This window comes from Pundamilia nyererei, unplaced genomic scaffold (genome assembly GCF_000239375.1).
Source record: "Pundamilia nyererei isolate P.nyererei 1_Seehausen unplaced genomic scaffold, PunNye1.0 scaffold00210, whole genome shotgun sequence".
NCBI lineage: Eukaryota > Metazoa > Chordata > Actinopteri > Cichliformes > Cichlidae > Pundamilia > Pundamilia nyererei.
Genome location: NW_005187611.1, coordinates 1,039,506 through 1,057,106, shown reverse-complemented (window position 1 = coordinate 1,057,106; position 17,601 = coordinate 1,039,506). Strand labels below are relative to the sequence as shown.

General features: G+C 42.7%; 1 protein-coding gene across 1 annotated transcript in view; it reads right to left on the bottom strand.

The window, feature by feature from the left end:
* The window catches only part of LOC102203881 (membrane-associated guanylate kinase, WW and PDZ domain-containing protein 1-like), a 33,725-nt gene that overhangs the window by 10,380 nt on the left and 5,744 nt on the right, over nt 1–17,601 (bottom strand). The window contains exons 4-14 of the mRNA XM_005748003.2: nt 16,973–17,146; nt 16,715–16,892; nt 16,198–16,268; nt 15,519–15,686; nt 14,513–14,682; nt 13,896–13,989; nt 13,174–13,345; nt 12,368–13,004; nt 11,924–11,987; nt 11,295–11,513; nt 10,523–10,801 (exon numbers count right to left, since the gene is read on the bottom strand). Of these exons, the coding sequence (XP_005748060.1) occupies nt 10,523–10,801; nt 11,295–11,513; nt 11,924–11,987; nt 12,368–13,004; nt 13,174–13,345; nt 13,896–13,989; nt 14,513–14,682; nt 15,519–15,686; nt 16,198–16,268; nt 16,715–16,892; nt 16,973–17,146 (2,226 nt within the window). The remainder of the gene's footprint in view (nt 1–10,522; nt 10,802–11,294; nt 11,514–11,923; nt 11,988–12,367; nt 13,005–13,173; nt 13,346–13,895; nt 13,990–14,512; nt 14,683–15,518; nt 15,687–16,197; nt 16,269–16,714; nt 16,893–16,972; nt 17,147–17,601) is intronic.

Sequence of the window (17,601 nt, the reverse complement as noted above, 5' to 3'; positions counted from 1 at the left end):
ATCCTTATTACGCATATTACACAGAACACTTTTCTTAAAAATGATGCAGTTATTTACTCCCGGGAAAAAGTTCTCATTACACTCGTTACTTTCATGTTACTCTGTAATATGGCTGAAGCACAATGTCTCATTATCACCATTTAAAAATATAAACCTGAGGCTACAACCCCACAGCAACACAAGTCCCTAATGAGGACACACACGTCTCTAAGATCTTTCTCTTTGTAGAATATAAAGCTGTCTCGGCAGATGCTTGCATCGAAGTTGCGTTAGCAGCATAATGCGGTTGTTTCTGTCCTGGATGCAGTTTTACACTTTACCATTTATCTCGTCCTTTTGTGCAATAAAAATAAATGTCCACATCCACACTCCAGACTGTGTCACTATTTTCCTCCTCTGGCACGCGAACTGACATCAGCTGATTGTAGTGCGAGTGCAGGAACCAATAAGCAGGATCGATAGGACCTGGACTACTGGGTACCGGTTTCCTACAATAGCCAGTGCTCCCATCCCTACTATCAAATATAAATATAAATATATATTTAAATTTCTCACAATGGAGGCACTCTGAGGTGCGCCTATCTAAGCACGTTCATTAATCACTGGTGGACTTTGCACCAATACTAAATCTTGTTTAGAACCAGTTAATCTCAGCTCGATCCTGCTCTGAACTTTTTTCCTTTTTAATCACTAAACTGAGGGAAAAACATTTGTAGGAGTTTGTTTTTGTAACAGCCAAGTTCACCAATGTAGTGTTTAAAGTCATTCCTGGAGATTCACACTGGTCAGAAGTTAAGCTAACCTTAAAACAAAGATGTAGCATTAAATTATTTACCTGTTCAAGTCCCCATAGTGTGGTATCACATACAGAATTATGCCTTTGTATTATTTCTATCGTAACACGCATACTAAGTGCACATAAGCTAAAGCTGAAGCTCAAAACCAAATCTAAAACCTTAAAAATCGTTTTAAATGTCTGTTTTAAAGTGAGGACAGTCCTCACACACACACACACACACACACACACACACACACACACACACACACACACACACTGATCCAAGCCAGTGTTGAAATCTCTGGGAGGGAGGACCATGGGGGGAAATTCTGAGAAAGATTTTCTAGCTCAGAGACACTAATCATTGAATCGCTGAGAACAAAGAAAATGGAAGACAGATGAAAAAGAAAAAAACGTTTCCGGTTGAACAGACTGCGTGGTCACATGACCAGCAAATACACAAACCGATGACCCTGAAACCACCACCGAGTCCCAACGCCTGACTGTGTGCAGAGTTTCAGGTTGTAAAGTCTAGGAGATAAAACATGAAGTGACTGAAGGCCAGAGAGCTCACCTGATTGCAGTAACCTGCTCACATGACCCAGTTTAACAAAGACAGCAGCTGTTAGGGGTATGTAGAACAAAAACACTGCATATTGACTGACTTATGATGCACAAACAACCATAAAAATGGCAAAAAAAATGGGCGCAACCACTTGTAAAATGAGCAAGTGACACAAAATGACTAAAAGGAGATTAAAAAATGATAACGGCAACAATAAGAAATGAGCACAAAGATATGCAATATGGGCAAAGATGACCAAAAAGCAACAAAAAGCAGTCATAGAGAAATAAAATACAGATGTAAAAAGGTACAAAAATGAACAAAAGGGTTCCTATGTAGAGCATAAATTTATAAAGTTGAAAAATTATGAGCTGAAATGAACTTTTATACACATAATATTTCTAAATCACCTGTTGACTGGTTCAGTGCACACTATGAATGGACAGGATATAATCTGATATAAAAATATATATTGAAAATATTAAAAATGCAGCTGGCTTTTATCACTGACTCTGGCGGATTAACGTACTGCTTCAAATGAAGCTGAAAGTTAATTAAACAGAGGCTGCCCCGACGTGAGAAAACCTGCATGAGAATTTTTCGTGCTGCCGTCGACCTGCAGCTCAGACACAGCCTGAACAAATAAACTGGCCTGCACTCGGCAGGACTGCGATGTAAACAGGATTCGCAGAGAATGGACTGAAGCAGGACAAAAATCCCACCTGCTCCTTTAAAGTCACTTTAAGAAGCTTTAAAATATCAAAGAGGCAAAAGAGTGTGTATTTAACGCTGTTTAAACACACGGTGTAGGAGGGTGAATGCGAGCGTGTGAGCTGATAAGAAAGTGCTGAGATCACTGTGTTCAGTCGGTGGAGGAGGCACCGCGAGGCTACAGAGAGAGAAATATGCTTCAGTGAAGCAGAGGAGGAGAAGTGTGATAATATCCAGGCTGACAGCTGCAGGCAGAGAGCGATGAGAAAAACCCAAAACTGATAAACAGTCACTACAAATCTTTGTGTCTTTTGTATTCCTGTGCACACATCTGTCTCCCTGCCTTTGCCTTCATGCATATCCAGTTGCTTCTTACAGGGCGATAGCAGCCTGGTCTCACAGGTACTATGAGACCATAGTTTCTATACACAGTCTCACATTTTCAGAGGACAAAGCAGTTTCATGGTCAGGCCCGCTTCTTTGTTACTTGATTACAAATGAAGCAGACATCAGAAATTTACTCAAAGTGCTGAATTTGTATTATAGAGCTTTTCACTGTAAAGAAGAGAGAGAGCAAGTAAAAAATCAACAGTCTGGTAAAATCAATGAATGGACCGGCCTGAAGTGCATGATCACAGAATTCTTTCCATTGTTCAGAAAAACTATTTTACAACATCTAACCATGTCAAGAACACTCTCGGGGCGTGTCATTGTCACGGGTGGAACTGGGTCACTGGTGTTCATTAATCACGTGACTGCTGATAGAAGCAGCAGGATGAATTATGAAGTGTATATGGTTATATGCTCTGCTCAGATTAGGACAGATCCTTCAATGACCCAATAACAGCAGCTGCAGACAGTAAAAGCAACCCAAGAGTTTCTCAAGGTGAAGAAATGGAATTAACAGCCAGTCAGCTGATCTCAACCCAACAGGGCAGCTTTTCAGTTATTAAATAGAAAACAGAAGGCAGAGAGACCCACAAGCAGCAACTGAAGGTGACGGCAGTAAAAACCTGTAAAAATGCAGCATTTGGTCTTGTTTTCATTCAAGTATTAAAAACATTCAAAATCATTTTAACTTGTTTACTTTTAAGCCTCTAAAATTTGGGGATGTGCATAAAAATATCCAAATATTCCCAAAAAGTTCATGCAAAGGTTTTTCTAATAAAGCTGAAACTCACACGTCTGCACTCACATCTTAATTGTCTGATGTAAAACCAACTGTGGTGGTTTACAGATACAAAAACTGTGTCCTCTACAAATCATAGCCCCCCCCCCCATCCCAGAGGATAAAGTCCTGTGTGTCTCCTAATGACAGTGCCCCGTGTTCCCTCTTGGTCCACTGAACAATGTATTTTTTAGGCTCTGGTAAAGTTTTGCCGTAAAAACAAAGTAGAGACTAAGTAAAGACCAACCTCCTTTTCAGCTTGACACATCACGTCAACAGTTTCACACAAGTCTCTTGTTTTCGATGTAGGGTGGGGGGTAAAGTGTGGGACCGAAACTACAAGTTAAAGAACTTAAATTATTGAAGAAACTATAAAAAAACTTTAAAAATTGTGCCAAAAATCCATAAATCAAACTTCTATTCAGCCGATTTTTCTGCTCAAACATACAGCTATTTCCTGACATGTACTTCTGGACATTTCCTTCTCCTTCCGTGTGAGGCCTCTCTGGGTCTGACTCCATGAATCATGTATGAGAACATTTGCTAGATCACTTTCTCCAACCACAGTTCTGACTCCAGATGTGCTGCACAAAGAAAACCAATAAAATATTAACCTGTTGAGGAAAAATTCAGCTTGATATCTCAAAGTAACTAAACATTCATGATTTTCACCACAACACCACAACCAGCACCACGATCCAGACTCTTTGGTCAGGCGGCTCATCGTGTTTTTGTTTATTTACTGTCCTTGTGGTAAACTGATGCAGTTTTCTGTGTATGGCTCAGAAAAGATGCTGTTTGGTTGTTTGGGGTTTGAATATAATACCAAAAATGATTTACTGACGTTGTTATGCGGCCAAAAGACCCTCCTGTGCCTGCACACAGAATAAATCCTCATCATAAGACCTCTTCCACATTCCTCAAACATCACACATACCTCCTGTCTGCCCACATGAACCCAGGTGCTTTTCTGCTGGTGCAGAGTCGCAAACAAGTCCGCTCTGCCTTCTCTCTAAAAGGCTAGAGGCCATGTTAACATATCAACAACATCAACACATAACAGCTAGCTTCATGACACTCATCACATTTTCCTGCCATTTGATGTTTTGTTATCACCAGCTGGCATTTTATAAATGAAAAAAAAAAGAAAAAAACTCAGTAGTTTTCTGCACACTGCTGCTTTAAATTAATGTGTACTCAAGCCCAGTTTATTTGTGTGTGGGACTTATAAAGTCTTATTTGGTATTCATAATCCTGCAAGTAAGTGGCTCCTGATTCTAGACCTGCGACACTGAAACTTTTCCCCCCGGATAAGACACGCTGCTCTGACTGTTGAAACATGAATAATTGTATTTCAGATTAGGCTCTGGCTCTAAACCAGCCTTAAGAGTGAAAAACAACCCCAGGAGACACAGTTACATGTTGGGGAAGCACACAAAGAGCTCTTGGAAAAAACAAAAACCTAAATTCATTTTGTATCTGCTGAGTTTTCTATATTCAATATGTTCCACAATTTCATATCCATCTATATCTACAGTTCACATGTCTGTAGCTCATGAGGTAGAACAGGTAATCCACTAATTGGAAGGTTGGTGGTTCGATCCCGGGGTGACCGAGGGACTCTGATGTGTTCATTGTGTAAATGTTCGATAGTGCTTCTATAAATGGGTGAATGATGCACGTTGTATAAAGCACTTAGACTGCTTCAGTAGAAAAGCGTTATTTAAGAATCAGTCCTCACAATATTGCAGTTTGAAGTCTCAAAACATAAAATATAGTACGGAAAATTTCCCAAGGCGTTCCCGAGCCAGCTGAGAGAGGTAATTTCTTCAGGATGTCCTCCATCTACCCCGGGGTCTCCTCCCAGTAGGACGTGCCAAATATCCTCACCTACGAGGCACCCAGAAGGTGCTGGAGTCACTTTATGTGCGCCACAACCAATTATTGTTTTTTTGTCAGCATTATCATTGCCCTGCTTACTGATTTAGTCCCACCTCCGACTGGCTTCAGAAGGCTCACCTGCACATATATAAAGCCAGCCTACAGGTCCAGCCCTAAAGAGGAACATGGGGCCCCCCCATCTGCAGGAGGGGCTGTCGGAGCATCCTCAAAGTCAGGTAGTTACCACATGAACAGCAGGAGCACCTATTATTACACTTTATTCCAATCATATTGAATCCAATAACTAAAGTCATGCTTCTCCCACTAGTCGCCATGAGCCTGAACCATGAAGTGGCAAATTATAATCTGTACTTTTACACACATCAGTTCACACAGTTTCAGTAAACTCAGCCTCACACAGAGTCCTGAGGTTCAAATATGTTTGTCATCACTTTTATGACAGATTATAGCAGTGTCATAGCAGAATGTTTGCAGTGATTTTATTGATGCTTCCCATTTATATACAGACTATAGCCTCTAATTTAATATAAATACTCAAATATGACCACATGTAACCAAGTAATACCAGCACGCGTCACTGCAGCACAACATAACTGAATTCTATGTGTTTAGAAAGTCAGAGTTATGCTGTCAGCAGCGCAATAAGCAGATGTCTGAGTATTAATATTTGGAGTTTTATGCTGTGGGACTTTTACGGGTGAATGGTTAAATACATGAGGATGTTTCTCGTTGCGAGGACGTTGAGTCTGTAGCTCACCTTGGGAGAGCTTCAGAAGACTGCTAGAGCACAGGTGAGAGTTCAGGTTCAGGGTAAGAAGCGCGTTAATGCATCATGTACAGGAAGTCCTCACAAGTGCTGAAAGACAAATGTGTGTGTCTGTCCAATTTCATAGTCCAATAAGCCTGAAGTCACCTGCGCTCCAGTTTGTCAAACACACACAGCCCAGCTCATAATTCTGCTGAATTATGGATTAAAGCTGCTATTAATAGAAAGTTTAACATCTCCTATTCCGAATGCTAAAGCACGAACAGACGCATTCACACTCGACACACGACCGCCTCGGGAGCACAGGCTGACGTTTTTTCAGAAATCCTTTGAGTCACGGCATTCCTCTGGGAATCATGCGGAATGGGAGCTTTGCTGTTCATAGTGTGACTGGAATGGGACAGGAAAGAAGTCAGCATGTATAACAACGGGTCAGTTTTTAAATAAGGACACGTAATGCTCATCACTATGTATCATTTTTGGTCCTTTTGGCTATTTGGTGGTTGTTTCCAGCCAAAGATGGATCTGGCCACAGTGATGTCACCCATTGGTTAACCCTGTAAAACCCAACCCATCAAGAAATAGCCAGAAAATTCAGATTTTTTGGAACTGGGATGATTATTAACCCTTATAACAAAATTCACTTTTTTTTTTTTTTGCTATATCATGTTTATGATTTGACATTTGATACATTGGCCGTTTTTGGCAACTTTTTATTAGCAAAAATGTTCATTTTAGACAAAAAAAAAAAGAGTTTGGTCGATAACATTTTGAAATTATGGCAAGTATTGATCATGTTGATGCGATAGAGGTCTCAGAAACTCATCTATCAAATATGATACAAAGGGTTAATGAGGCCCTCTTGCTGCTGACTGATTCTGCTATTACCATCTTTGGATGCTGAAGCCAAACAAGGGGTCACATGTGACTGAAAAACCCAGGGATGCTGCACGCTCATGGTGAAAATGTATTTATTTGTCCCTTTGACTTTAAATGGAATTATAATTTACAACTCAATGTTGTTTCTTTTCAGTGAGGCTTGAAATTAGCAACTGAGACCAGAAATTCATTAGAAAAGTGTTTACATTTTCTCAAACCTCCGTACAACATGACTTCTTTTTGATGTCAGAATGATCCAGGATATTATAAATAATCTTTTATTTAACTATCATTCATAACTAAAAACACAGATGGAAAATGAGAGGAATAGTTGAACTATAAGGATTAATACAGGCTACATATATATTCTCATGTTAATTTTGGGACTCCTTTAATAGTGAACCACAGCTGGAAATAGACAGCACATCTGGACACAAACAGGCCGGCAGATGAAGCTAAGCTCTGAATGAATTTCAAAGGGTTATGTCATGAAGATTTAATATTACATAACTTACACACAGGCGCACACATTGTTTTAAAACAGCAAAGGTAACAAAAATTAAAGAACTATTTAATTAAAAATTGAAATTTGCTACCAAGCTCATCCTTCAGCCCTGTGCATGTTTGCATTACTGATGATGTGGGAACAGTAAAAACCACATCATACAGTCTGAGCCACAGTGAGGACCAGACACCTCACAAAGGTCTAAACTCAAACTGGTCCACACACACACACACACACACACACACACACAGTTTCAATGAGGTGAAACTATTTCAGACATTCCTGAGAGCTGATACAGATTGAGGAGGAGAACAAGGAGACAGGAATAAAAGGGAGAAAGATTTAGATTAAAGAGGGAGCAAGGGAGGAAACAGATTCATAGTAGCTGGAGAGAAACATGTTACCAGCTCTGACTACATTCAAGTGTTTCTTCCAGATGCTGCAGTAAGTGTGAAAGCCTGTTATTTTGTCCTGTACACTGTGGACTCTGATGCCACTGACACCCAGAAACAGAAACAGTTATTGTTGCCACTGCAACTGTATTTTCACAAAACTTCACTTTCCCTTTTGTGTGGTGGACAAACATGAATCAGTGGACTCCTCAGTATCTAATCTGATATTACTTTTAGTATCAACTGGAAGCTTTGAAGAATCTCACATTAGATGAGACTCATCAAACATAAAGAAGCAGCATGTGGCTCTTTAGATGAGAAAGAAAACATTTAAGTTGCAGATTCATTTATTTTCTTAATAGGTTCGTGTTGGTTAGGGTTCAAATGTACTGCTTTATGTAGGTTTTTCCATTATTATGCAAACCCAGGACAAAACTCATTTAAGATAACAGTGTTGAAAGGCAACAACTTCTAGTTTCTGAAATGATTCTTCTTATGCAACCTCACCCCAACAATAAATGGTTCACAGGCGATCTGGTTAGAGCCTGTAGTCAGATGACAAAAAACCCTCTTAAAAAAAACTTTACTAGGGAACAAAGCACAAGAGGAGCAGGCTGTGAAAACTTGTTCCACAGCAGTGCACGCACAAATTCAGGAGTACCTTTGACCCGCACACAGCAGGACTCTAAATCAATACGGCTCAGGCACAGACACGATGATGGACGGACCTCCCAGAAACCAAGTCAGCCTTGAATTTAGAAGAAAGCTTAAAAATCCAAACTAAACTTACATTTGGAGTCCTTGACAGTTTTCAGAGCTGACTGCAGTCGCTCCAACATGATGGATAATTCAGACCTGAACCGAGCCGAGACCTCAACAATGCTCTGTCCTTGTTTCTCTGTCCTCACTGTTTGTCCTTCTGTCTCTCTGTGCTGTCTGCTTGAAGCAGGTTGCGGCTCTAAAAGCAGGAGCTGGACTGAGTGAGCTGAGCTGCAGTGAGTGATAGAGGGACAGTCAGAGGGGGCGGGGCTTATGCAGAGCAGATAGCGGTGGGAGGGAAATTACTCATGTGGAGGGGAAGGAATGCTAACAGTGGAGATGATTGTTATATTTCCAAAGGAGGAGGTGCAGTGGAGTGCTGTGTATCATTGTCGCTCAGTTCTCTGTTCCTTCCAGCTGAATGCCGACCAGAGAAGCTCAGGTGCAGCTGAAATCAACCAGAGAGTCGCCACAAACCCAGCTGTGGAAAATCCCTCAGTGCTTTTGCACAGCTACTGTACTGTGTCCAGCTTCTGCTGCTTTTTGTGTCAGCTCCACCACAGTTTCAGGAGGAGGGAATCTTGGACTGCATTTATGTATTACTGTGCTGCTTTTATCTGAAAGCTTTAACTCCTCCCTGTACACCCGCGGCTTGTTTACATGTGAAACGAGTTGCTTATTAACCCAAACTAAACTGTGATATGCAAATCTAGTACCCAGGGTTATAGTTACTTATAAGCTAAGTGCTCTTGTTTTGTAATTATTACAAGTAACTTTTATTTTATTGCAGCTGAGTGCCTTAAAATCACAGCAGTATAAATATCAGTAAGGTAACTCTGGCCTGAGGCTGACGAAGCCATTTTTCTCAGCTTCTATTGTAGCCAGAATGTACAGAAGGAACATAATGGATATCCGGTTCAAAACTTCCTGTTTCTCCTCTGGTCCTTTTTAACAAATACAGATAAATTTTATCTGCATGCACCAAAGCTTGTTCAAACAGAAACCAAAAATGTACCAGTATAAAAAGTCTTGCCCTTCCCTCCAAAATCAGATGCTTGTTTATTTGAATATGAACTTGAACTCTGGATCGCTGGTGAACAGCAGGCTTGAAAAACAATTTTCCATCATTTCTTTTTTATTTTTTTGTCATCCTATATCTTCAGAGAGATTGAAGGATTTCAATAGGTTTTATTTTTAACCCATTTCAAGTGTCAGTGGGTAACATTTCCCACTCTGTGATCCAGCCCACTGAATTCCTTTACTTTTAAATTACCCACTTCCCCTCGGGCTAAGTAGAGAGGTTGTGTTTCTTACTTATGCATCACATATATTACCAAATGAAAGTCCCTTTCAAGTCCAATAGCTCTCTCCACTAATTGACTGCCTGCTTTTTCTAACAGTTTGATTTGTCGCCATTTAGTGATCAATGGAAATAACTTGTTTGCTTTCTCTTCTTGTTTTGGATGAACAGTCAAATTTTCTTTTTGCTGGAAGAATAATATCGCCACAATTTAACCACTAGACCATCTAAACAACATTTGCTTAATGATAATTTGAAGCAGTTGTTTTTCTATTGTCCGTTTCAGGTATATTCTTCTTGAATCCTGTTTCTGTTGTACTTCTTTTACTTCTTTGTGCGTCACACACAGGAATGTCAAACTAGGACGGATAAAGTGAGGACAATACTCTACGATACTAAACACAGACCAGGGGCCCAAAGGGGAGGTTAACAAGCAACACAAGCAGACTGAGGGTTTAAATAGAGGCATGATGTCATTAGGGAGAGAGAACACAGCTGGGGAAACAAGGCACAGGTGAACAAAATCAAACTAATGAGACAAATGGGAAATAAAGCTAAATACATGGCACAAGAGACAGCACCAAAATACAGTACAAAGTAATGACACAGAAAAAGACCTAACACAAAGACTAAGCCTGGATACGAGGAAACAGGGAGCACAGGGGAGGTAAAAACAAACTGAAAACTCCAGGACCTAAATGTAACCTCAAAAGATGACCTAAAATACAAAACTCAATCATATAACAGGCGGTGACGCCGACAGGAGCTGGACATACGGAGGACTCTTTGCCACTCACCTCCACTCACTTCCTGAGAGGCGATAACAAATCCAAAGCCTTCTCCTTGTCGCCTCCTCAGCTCCACATCCACTGACTTTACTCCTCCTCCTCTTCCATCCTTAGGAACGGCTCCTAGTCCGCCCTCTCTGAGTGCAGGAGGTCCGCCGGCGCTCTCCTCCACGCCCAACAAGTCACGTGGCTCTAAGGTCAGCGTCACAGGAACTGAGTCCAGGAAGCTAGTGCTCTGGATGAGGGCCGAGGCTGGAGGTCCGTTAGGCGTCTGGGCAGGAGGGGCACCTAAGGATTCAGTTCAGCTTTATTTGTATTCAGTCACAATATCTGTCATCTCAAGATGCTTATAGCTAAGAATTAGGCGACACTGTGGGTGCAACGGGACCCACATCATCTAAAAATGATCATTCTAAAGAAACCTGGCATTTTGGATTTGCTTGGAAAGCACAAGATTTGTTAAATGATTCCCTTAATAAATTATTTTCCTTTGCCTCTTTCTGGCTTTCTGGCTTTACAACAAAAAGTATTTTACTTAAATATTTACACAGCCCATCATAGTTAAGTAGAAATATGTAGAAGTGTAGAAATGCTGAAATATCTGCCTTTTGTTTTCCAATTTTCTGTTAAATAATAAATGCATTTATTATTTTCCTCTGCAGGAGCTGTTTCTGAGGCAGAACTGGGAAATCATGTCACTTATACACCAACAAAAACAGCTACTGGCACAGTCGCCACTCGCTTAGCAGCACACCTCACTACTACTCTTGGATGCTTTTACCTTGGTGGTTCCCTGCTGCTGGTAGTTGCCCCTCCTGGGGACTCTCAAGGGCCAAACCAGCCTGGCTGAGTGGGGGAATACCCCCCACCAAGGCACCCGTGGACGGGGAAGGCATGTCGGCTGAAGTGTTGGGGTGGGAGGAGGAAGGGCCGGTCATTCCGTGCGGGATGATGAGGCGTTTGTAGATGTTGGGGGTGACGACTGGGGAGGATACGGGAGCTGACGGAGGAAAGAGTAAACCCTTAAGTTCTCATTATGTCATATAGATATGATCTAAAGTTAGGCAGTTAATCAAACCAGTTAACCAGTTAACCAAACAGTGAGTGACGATAGAAATTAAGTCTAAGCCTCCCGATGTGAATGCATTCAAAATGAAAACGCATTATTGGCCATTTCTGCATGCTTATTTACATTCTAGGAATTGCTGGATAACCTATGCTGTTCAATAACATTGATTAGTTTGCACCAAATATAACCAGTGTCAAAATGCATAAACATTTATGACACAATCATTGGCTGATGAGACGAAGACATCCTGCAGCCTGAGCCCGACATACTTAGATGTGCTTTGGTGTTATTAACAGTCACAGTCATCAGTGAGTCAGGGTTGGGGTAACGGGCGTATCTACCTCCTCTGTAGACCAGAAGTACAACCTCTCCCTGCTTGGTGTGTTCCTGCAGCACTCTCTGCACCTGAGGAAGGAAACAAACTCGTGTTTATTACTTCTGATGGAACTTCTTTAGTGTCAGATCTGTTCCTCACTCATCACGTCACATTAGACATCGGTTAGTTTTCATTAACCAATAGCTATGTCTGTCAGTAGTAACAAGGAGGGCTTAGGCAGGTAAACTACTGTGATGAGGATTTCTTTTTTAGGTTAAACAGGACCATCTCTCTTTCCTTGACACACAGAAATAAAACACCTCTAGGATATACGGAGAAATATCCACAAAACTCCCATGAGCACCCATGAGAGCTTCCCTCTTCCCAAAGACCAACTGTTCACTGCTGAGCTAACGTCAGTCGGAATATCAAGGTCGAGCGAGGTGATAAAGCCATAAAAATCTTTTACCTGGGAGAAGCTGAAGCTTTGGACGTCTGCTCCATTGATCTTCACTATAATGTCTCCTGACTGCAGCGACAGGCACTGCCTCCGATCCCAAACCCGCCTGACTACTGGCTGTTGACCCCCATTTCCCCCTGCTGTCACACTGAACCCCAGTCCCCCGCTCTCACTGCGGCTGAGAGCCACCGGCACGAGCTCCCCGCCGTGGGCTGTCCCCGGGGACCCGGCTCCAAGGGGGAGCACCAATCCGGGGTTTCCTCTGGATGCTGTGGAGGGTGCTTGGTGATTGGCCGGGCACCCGTTAAAGCCACAGGGTGGGATGTCTCTGGGTGGGGTCAGAGCGAGGGAGGTCTGAGGCATCAGTGGGCGATGCACAGGCGGACCAGGAGGTGTAGAAGAGGAGGGGGTGTTGTTTGTGCTGCTGGAACTGGTGGAGTTTTGGAGGAGGCCCGTCTCGGGCTGAGAGAGTGCAAGTTTCGTAAGAGTGTGTGAGGATGAAGAAGTGATGGGGAGCGTGGAGGAGGATATGGGGAGCGTGGACGTGGACAGGTCACTCTCTGAGGACTTGGAGCTCTGATGTTGGAGAAGGGAAGTGGAAGAGAGGGCGGGGAGAGTGTTGCTGTTGTAGCGAATCAGAGAAGACCTGTGAGGAAGAGCAGAGTGGAACAGGCTGAGCACCATTACTTCTGAGATCACTGCTAAAGCTGCGCAGGATTTTTCCCAAAGGACAGAAGAACCTTTGAGGTTCGTTTTCACCAAAAGAATCAGGGAAGCACCACGATGTGTGAGGTACTGCTGATGCCCTCACTGACCTTCGAGTTCCTGCATTGGATAGGCCGCCATCAGAGTCACTGTGATTGGTAAGCGTCCTCTCCGCTGGGTGTGGTGGACCCAGTGGGGTATCAGAAGACGTGGGGGTGGGTGGGCCCGTGAGTCCATTTGTCATTGGCTGAGTGGCATAAGAGGGCGGGGTTTGTGCCAGGCCTGGATTATAGAGAGAAGAAGATGAATCTGTTCATTTGTGTTTTATTTTTAACAGCTGTCAGAGAAAAGCAAAGTTCTTAGGTTCAACTCTGATGTGATGTGTTCTTTTACATGAGCTATAAATAAGTTCAGAGAGCGAGACAATGGGACCCTCCACGCAGACACGCCAACGGGTCCCACAGCAGGATAAGCCATTGTGTTTTGTTTATCTTACTTTGATAACTTTCTCACTTTGTAGAGACTTTTCATTGTAAACTCTCGCGCTTTTGTTCTGCCTTTGATCGGCTTTCCAACAAGAAATGTTAAATACCCCCGCTGGGACCCCTGAGCCGGCAGCTCATTACATCATCCTCCCTGGCTACAAATAGCAGAAATTAGTAAAATAATCGTTGTGTTTTTACAATCCTTTATTATTTGTTAATGTGCCACATTATTATGCAGTGAATTAAAATAAATTATTAATGTTTCTAAATTAAATTTGCATCACACAGCTGTGATGAGAGTAGAGGACTGTAAATGTAAACCATGTGGTTTCCACGGTTGCTCTGACCTGGCGTGCTGCCGTTGGCGTCCAGAGTGCGGCTGTAGGTGAGGTGCGTCAGGCCTCGGCTCAGGTTGCCGGACTCGCTGGGGGTCTGCGGCTGCTGAAAGGTCGGATATGAGGTTAGACACTTTTCCCCTGGTAGTGTATGTCCCACGAGTGGAGCCCACCTCACAGATGAACCACTGATTTAAGGGCCTAAATATTTGCACGGCTCACTTTTAAATGGCTGTGCAAGTCTTCTCATCCCCAATTATTAAAGATTGGCTGTCTGCATTTGCAAAACAAGAACAAGACACGATAACTCATTGTTTTTATCTCGGCTCTGCTTAATTTTTGTCTCTGCTTGTTTGTATAAAGAGGAAATGTTAGTGTGTGCTAAAAGGCAGCTATTTCTTGTATTTTATGCCTGTTTTTACTGGCTGTGAAGTCATTGATCTCTTACACAGGCCTTAAAGTTTCCCACAGCAGGCAGAAGAGGAGTCATGGGGAATCTTTTAACTTGAAAGCACTGAAATGTTTCACCCTCTCTATGGGAAAAAAGTTTTAAAAAAAATCACACTAAAATAACTGATATTTAAACAGTTTTATGCCCTTAAGTAATTAAAGTAAATTTAGGGCTGTACCGTCTCCAGGCTCTGTTTGGGACAGCCATCGGGGTTATAAAGCATCGGGTATCCTCTCCTCAGCACCACATCCACGCTTTGACCCATCGGTACCGACTTCAGCATCTCCACCACTTCTTTGTGAGAGCGACCCAGCACACAGGTGTCGTTGATGTAGACCAGGATGTCCGCTTCGAGGAAGCAAAATCTACTGGTTAGAGTCTTAATGTCTAACAGGACATGCAGGAGTGCATATGTGCAGCTGCTGCAGCTGAAATCTGTGATTACCAAAGAAATTAGTTTACAGTTAGAATCCAAAGACATGAAGCACACATTTTTACACTCAGTTTGACTTCCTGAAGCATCTCTGTCCGTCCACAACAAGCATAATCCATCATTTGAGTGAGAATATTGATGTTTTACGTTCTCTCGCCTTTCAGTGAGCAGTAAGGTGAACAGGCACAGGTACAAAATCCAGGTGTGAACCGAGAGGACTACAAGTGTAAATGAGATTTTATGTTTTGTGTCTTCTCATTCTGGGTGACAAAGTTTCGTCTATTTAAAATGAAAACCACAACACGTGAACAGGTCTTAAGCTTGTTTTTTCCGTAGCTCTGTTTCATTCCTGATTCCACGCTGATCTCAGAGCATGTGAACCAACCCACAGGGAGGAGGCGTGGGTACGTGGGTCAGATTAAACTGTGTGTGAGAGCGCACGTGTGTGGATTAGTTGTAGATCATGAGATTAGTACTCAGCTCTTTATTTTTCTTAATCAACAGCACCGTAATCCTCCACAGAGAGAGAATCTCAACCTCTCTCCTCTGACCACCTGACCCACGACAACAACTCCCACTTTATGATGCTTTTTATGTGATTATGAGAGTCCAGATTGTGATTTGGGTTTTGAAACGTCCTGCTTTTACATTTGAACACATTTTACCTGGATTTCAGAAACCTGGATCCAAAACCATGTAACAGATTCAGGTTTGTGACATAACTGAAGGTAAACTGTACTGTGATCAGTACCTGTGTTGAGAGCAGGCGGTCCTCCAGGTGTGACGCTGTACACCTGCAGAAACTCTCGGGGTCGACTTCCTCCAACTATGTTGAAGCCGAAACCTCGAGGACCTTTAGAGAGCCGAGTGTGGATGGAGTAGCCCTTCAGCTGACTGGGCTGGTCGGTGAACTCTGGGACTGAGAGGCGAGAGGAGACATGGGGGACAAAGAAAGGAGGCAGGCAAAGGAGGAAAAACGATGAAGAGAAGGGAAAGAGGAAATGTTAGTCCTATCCTCGAAGGATGCTTGTATAACTCCAGAGGTTCATGTGCAGGAAGGGAGGACGTGGACTCTTTCTTTCCGTGTAAAACTCACAGAGGACAGGCATGCATCTATATTGTTCTTTTTTCTTTCTGATTGGTGTGACAATAAAAACAAAAAAAGTGGAGTTTGTGGGTCAGTGCTGCCCTCTGCTGGCTGCTGCTGCCAGAATGAAAGCATCCAAGGCAGTTTGTGTGGAAACGGGAAGTTTCCACACAAATACCACCTCAAATAAAAATCATTTAACTAGAATTTAAAAATAACATATAACCATTTGAGGGTATGACTGTAATATTTTTAAATGTCCTTCAGAGAAGCAATTATGTGACATAATCATGAACAAAACAAGATGAATTGCATGTGAATGAATGATCTAAAACCGCCTTACGTTCTGTAGAAGACGTCGTCTCTTTGTTCTGAGTTCGAGGATCCAGCCAGCTGGTCGTCTTTGAATTATGGCTGATGGAGAGAGGAACACACACATCCTAATTACCACCACCACCACCACCACCATCATCAACACACTGGACAATATAATCTGACAGATTGAGGATAAGTTAAAATGTAGTGCTTTTTCTGCCTGCTACTGGAAATTATTATTTTTGCAAAGACAGGAAACACTCAGCAACTCAGCTCAGTTTCCTGTTTGTGGGTCTCATGTCTCAGTTTGCAAGAAAATAAAAAACTGACTCACACAACAAAAACAAGCAGGACTGGTTCACAGAATAAGACATTTAAAGGATCAAATATTTTGTATGTACCAGACTTCATTGGAAAAAAGATAAATTTAAAGTTTGAACAGCATTACAGCGTCCATGGCTTTCCTCAACATATTTTTCTGATGGCCATAATCAAACGGATTAAATCAGCTGACACCAGAAGAAGAACTGATAAGTATTTCTCACTCGATGTAATACGGCTCCCCTGAATCACTGTAGGCCAGCTCCCAGTTTTCCGGCAGCGGACCTCCCACTCCCGCTCTTCCCCTCCCTACTCCTCTTCCCCCTCCTCCATTCTCCATTCCTACCGCGGACTCCCATGACTGGCTGAGAGGCAGGGTTGTGGGCGGGGCTCCAGCTGATCCTGCTGGTAGAGAATCTCGTCAACGCGCAAACACACCTGTGCAGGTAAGACTGGGATGTGTTACATGTGAGCTTCTCTACCCGTCAGCCCGCTGTCCTCCTCACTGTTGTCCCCTTCCTCCACAGCTTTCTCCAGGTTACTCAGAGACTTGCTCCTTGTCCTGAAGTTCCTCAGCAGGTTTCGATGTTCCTGGTATGTGATTGGTGGACTCTCTGGGCCAATGTGGACGGGGCGGGGCGTCCCATAATAATTCCCTGTGATTGGATGAAACAGAACAAACTGCTGTTTGAAACAGCTCAGGATTGATGAACTTTTATAGTCAGAGATGTACACATTTCACATCTTCCTCCAGTTCTTACTACTCCATCCTTTCCAAAGGCTCAAACAGTCAGATTTTGTTAGGAAGTTTCCCCAAGTGAGTGAAGTGACCTGAAAGTAATTATGTTGTAAGAGTGCTGGTCACCAAATATACGTCCCCCACCTACGCCACTACTAACTAAGGCGGCCATGCTAAATGATGTTTAGGCTGCAAGATGTTCACCACAGCGTTCTCTTTCATTTAGGCGAGTGCTAATCGAGCTGTGCGCTGCTGAGCGGTGAGCACAGATCCCACTGAAAGGATGTTAGGCCCGCGTGGAGTCTGGAGACAGTTTGGTCAGAAACAAGCACATACAGTGTCTTGCAAAAGTATTCGGCCCCCTTGAACTTT